Source organism: Atta cephalotes, assembly GCF_000143395.1.
Source record: "Atta cephalotes unplaced genomic scaffold scaffold00011, whole genome shotgun sequence".
Classification (NCBI taxonomy): domain Eukaryota; kingdom Metazoa; phylum Arthropoda; class Insecta; order Hymenoptera; family Formicidae; genus Atta; species Atta cephalotes.
The window spans coordinates 4,298,652-4,303,477 of record NW_012130075.1 but is presented as its reverse complement, the minus strand read 5'-3'; the positions used below and the strand labels follow the sequence as shown (position 1 = coordinate 4,303,477).

At 33.2% G+C, this 4,826-nt stretch overlaps 1 protein-coding gene across 1 annotated transcript in view; it reads right to left on the bottom strand.

The window, feature by feature from the left end:
* Window positions 1–1,899, bottom strand: part of LOC105617063 (neurotrimin-like) — a 75,106-nt gene extending 73,207 nt beyond the window's left edge. Inside the window, exon 1 of the mRNA XM_012198642.1 lies at window positions 1,848–1,899. Within this exon, the coding sequence (XP_012054032.1) occupies window positions 1,848–1,899 (52 nt within the window). The remainder of the gene's footprint in view (window positions 1–1,847) is intronic.
* Window positions 1,900–4,826: the final 2,927 nt, after the last annotated feature.

Here is a 4,826-nt window from a genome sequence, read left to right as displayed (position 1 = left end):
TCAAATCTAATCTTTACAGTTAAACAAATCATTATATCACGTGTTTTCCTATTAATATGATCTTACTCTATTATATTGCATGCAGACTTTATTATCAAATATTTATTTATTATATAATAAAACAAGGTTTGAAGATTAACCTCAATAAAATTCGACAACACCAATTTCAAGAATCTTTTTTCACAACTACACGCATAATTTAATAATAAGTTTTCTACTAAATATGTTTCACTCTATGAGTAATAAGTTCATAATAAAATCAACCACGTGCGCTTATTAATTCAGCAGAAATCCCGCTATCTCATATTGAGAATCTATCTCATAATAGGCGACTTTATCCTAAGTCTTTTTTTTAAGGGAAAATGGAATATTTCTGGAATCCATTCTAAACAATAAGATTGGAAACAAGACCGTTTATGTTAAATACATATTACTCTAAATACGAAGCGCCACTACGATCTGAATGTTAAGATGATGAATTATAAATATTCATATAAATGAATAATTATTAATTTCAGAAATAATAATTGCGTACCGATATTGTCGGACTTTCAACGCAATCACATTGATATCTGAAATATTAATAATCCCCCCAAATTTCCCAAATTAATTTTAAAAACATTCTAAACAGTTCCATTAAAAAAATGATAATTTCGCATCGTACGAGTGAGTTGTCATACATTAATGTGAATGCGATTTTTAAGTAAGATCTCGCGAAGGATCGACAATGCCAGCGCAATCTCGATTTTTGCCGGCGAGTAATGAGGCGCTAGCAAAGATCGATATTGACGTTCTCTCGCTATGTTGGAGTAATGATGGTCTGTTACGCGATCTACTCCGCGCTATCATCATAACGCAACGTGCGCCTTTAACACGGTCTTCGTTACAGAAGCGATGCCTTTGAGGCGCGATAATAAATGGACAGTTTCGCAATAAGGAATGCTCTTAGCGCGCTACACGTTTTAAAGAGAGGTAAAGTAAGTACGTAAAGTTACACGAACAGCAAACGAGAATTCGCACGATTTATGACGCGGCAGGGAACGTTTCCGCCGTAAATGATTTTGTATAATTCTTACGCTCATTCTCCGTTTTATTTTAAGTGCGTATTCTCACGGTATATTTTTATCCAGGCGAGAATACGAATAAAAATATCAATACAATAACCATTGTAGCGCACTATTTTCATCCTCATTTACATTTCTTTCGTTTATCGTCGATGCGAATTAATTCATATTAAATTAACGAACGTTAAATATATGAATTAATCCTAATTGATATTAAATTAATTGACGTATTATAGGAATCACGCAACCTGTATTTATCTGACCTTTAAATATTTTTATTTATTTCTTATTTATTTTATTTATTTCTTAGCAAGAAATAAAATACGAGTCTGTCTTACATGGCAAGAATAGCATTCGTCATAAAGCGTAAAATAAAACGGCGCGAAACTAAAATGTTTAATTTTCCTTGCAGACAATAAATATGCGAGGTGAATAAAGAGCAGATAACAAATTCTTATCAGAAGCTCTGATAAATTTTATTTCAAATGTCAAAGTCTCTGTTTAGAGAAGCGCGTTATCATAAAATAATATTCCAACGATCAGAAATAAGACGCTCTTTTTCTGTTTTTAATAAAATAATTTACCCAAGTAAATAAAATCAGAAATTTCGTAAACTTTCAACAATTTTACAACAGAGCCCGGATGACAAGCTGACATTATTTGTGATCGCTTTAATATAATTTTAACGTCAAACTTGTTACCTGATTATATTCACGTTCATTGAGCGTCGATCGGACTAGATCAAGTTGGAGACATCAAGAGCAGAATCAAGAAGACACTCACCTTGCACGGCGAAAAGAAGCACCAGGAGGCCGAGTATTCGTGGCGGCAGCATTTTCCCTCGTTGAGTCTCTCACGTCTCTCACGTTCGTTCCTCTTTTTCTCTTGTTTAAATCACTTGACAATCAACGGCACAAATGCGCACCACTCTCCCCTCAAATCGAATGCCGCGAATGTGAGAGAAATCTTCGCCGGCGCGGCGGTCCTCTCGGATCCAGAGATCACGCGATCGATGATAATTCGCGCGCCCGGCTCGAATCGCGGATTCGCGGCGGTGTGTATCCGTCCTCACGCTGTTGTACCGTAATCAAGCTGAACTGAACACCGAATACAAACTGAAGCTCCGAAGCGAACACGCGCGGTGCGCGGTATCCAAAGAGCGACGGCGGAATCGCACGGCGCGCGCCTCCGGCTTTTTACGGGGACTGCGCATTCGGGCTGCGCAGTCGCCGCGCCGAACCTCTCCGTATGTGTGTGCGTGTGTGCGTGCGTGTGTGCGTGCGTGCGTGTGTGTAAGGTGCATGTGAGGTACATTTAAGTCTTTTTTTTTTTCAATTTAATTATGGTATATACCTACATCGATTTAAATATATAGTACAAAATTTTGGATTAAATTTAATGCATTCACATGTCTCAAACGATCCACCCAAATTTTTCTGTTAATTTAACATAAGATGAATGTGTTACCCTGGTGAAAATACGAAACTTTATAAAACATTGACAATCATTCGATGATGATTTTTTTAATGAATTTATACGTTTTCGAACAAACAGTTTTCTTCTATTCAGCAAACGCTGTTCTAATGTGGCGAATTATTGAATCTCAGTAAACGTTTTGTAAGGCTTTTACGCAATGGTTTAAAGATCCAAAAAACGTTTTTCTCAACTCCATAATACAAGCGTTTTTCTTACAGTTTAGCAAACATTCTTTTACTTATCTGATTTTCAAGTAGTGCACACATGGCCACTAGAGGGACACAATGAAATTCAATTTCTCGCATTTAAAAAATCACATCAAATAGGATAAAAGGCGCGGTATGATGAGATTTTCCAATAAAAAAATTTTGTACCTTTTTTTTTAATAAAGCCTGCGTTTAGCAGATTCAACACTTGAACTGAACGTTCATATAAAACGTCAAACAAGCATTCATGAAACGTCTTATTTTCAGAAAATGTTTTCCAAACTGCAGCGTTGCAATATCCGTTTTTTACTCTATTGGCCGTTTCTAAATTTTCAACAAATTCCTGCTCATGTAAACATTAAACAAATATTCATCAAACTTTTTATTTTCGTCAAAGAATGTTCCAATGTTACAATTTCCGCTTTATGAACACTCTAGTGACCGTTTTTAAACTTTTAACGAACGCAAACGTTTATGTAAACGTTAAACAAACGTTTATGAAACTTTTCATTTTCGTCAAGATAGAAATAACACAAATATTATGTAAAAAATTAGTACAAGAAACGTAATACTTTGACACAACTTAAAAACAAATTTTATGTTATTAAATTGACACATTTATAATGTTAAATTTTAAATGTGAAATTAGATATTAGCTATTTTTATATTTTTAGGTAATGCCTCTGTGATATTTAACATATATGTAATACATAAATTTAACAGATATTTATTATTATAAAGAGGAAATAACACAAAATATCTGTACCTTTTTACATATAAAATATGTAACTAGTTTGTAAATAGTACATTTCTTCAATAAAATTAATATTTATAATAAATTAAATCAACACACACATTGTATTCATTTATACTTAAAATTAATGTTTTAAAACTATATTATATTTATGTTTATCTATTTGTTTACCTATAATTTGTGTATTTTAACACTGAGAATGTTAAATTTTGATTTAACATAAAATATTCAAATAACACAATCATATTATGTTAATTTAAAACTTGGATATGTTAAAAATTCAACACAAAAATTTTAACAAGAGTTCGTTTTAACATAAAAAGAAACAAAACAAAATGTTTTTTACTGTATAATAAAAATTTTTATTTATATTATATTTTTATTATAAAATTTTTATTATATTTTTGTATAAATCATTATGACGTCTCAAAAACGCTATTTTTCGAATAACAAAAAAGTACAAATATAAGAAAATGCTTGTGAGTCTGTGGAATGTACTAACAAACCAACTTACCAACAAAGTTAACTACAAGTACATCGTTAAATACATCGTATATCGGTAAATATGTACATATATTCCAATTATATCTTATCGCCTTATATAAATATATCCGTTATTTGTGCACCAACAATTGGGGAGGATTATATATTTTATTTATTTTTGATTTATTGTTGGAGTCATAAAATTTTTTATTTTAACAAAGAACACTTTTGCTTGTCCGATATTAATTCGTTTTCACTTTTACATTTTTTGTGGGAGCCTTGTGAATCACTGTGAAAGGTTAATACGAACCTTAAGTTTCTCCTGAAGACAAGACATGTACAAAAAACACTATCAATGTATGTTACGTAAGATGTAACGCAAGTTTTAATGTTCAAGATATTAACTCGGAGATGGAAAATATTTATAAAATCCCATAATCATTATATCTTATCTTTGTGCAGACACGCGACACGCATAATCTTAGATGATACGCGATAAAGCCAAATAGATCTTTTACAAGATCTAGAATCCAGATTTGCAATTACGCCTTTTTATCGACTTCTTATCGATGTCACGTTCTACTCTACTTATTTCCATATGTTCGCTTATACATATAAATGCATGGATGTAAAATACACTTTTTCCGATTTTCTCGCTATCCATCTAGGCGTTGTTGTATCTCTCTTACTTTATATATGTGTGTGTGTGTGTGTGTGTGCGTGTGTGCGTGTGCGTGTGTGTGTGTGCGTGTGCGTGTGTGCGTGTGCGTGTGTATGCGTGCGTGCGTGTGTGTGCGTGTGCGTGCGTGTGCGTGCGTGCGTGCGTGTGCGTGCGTGCGTGCG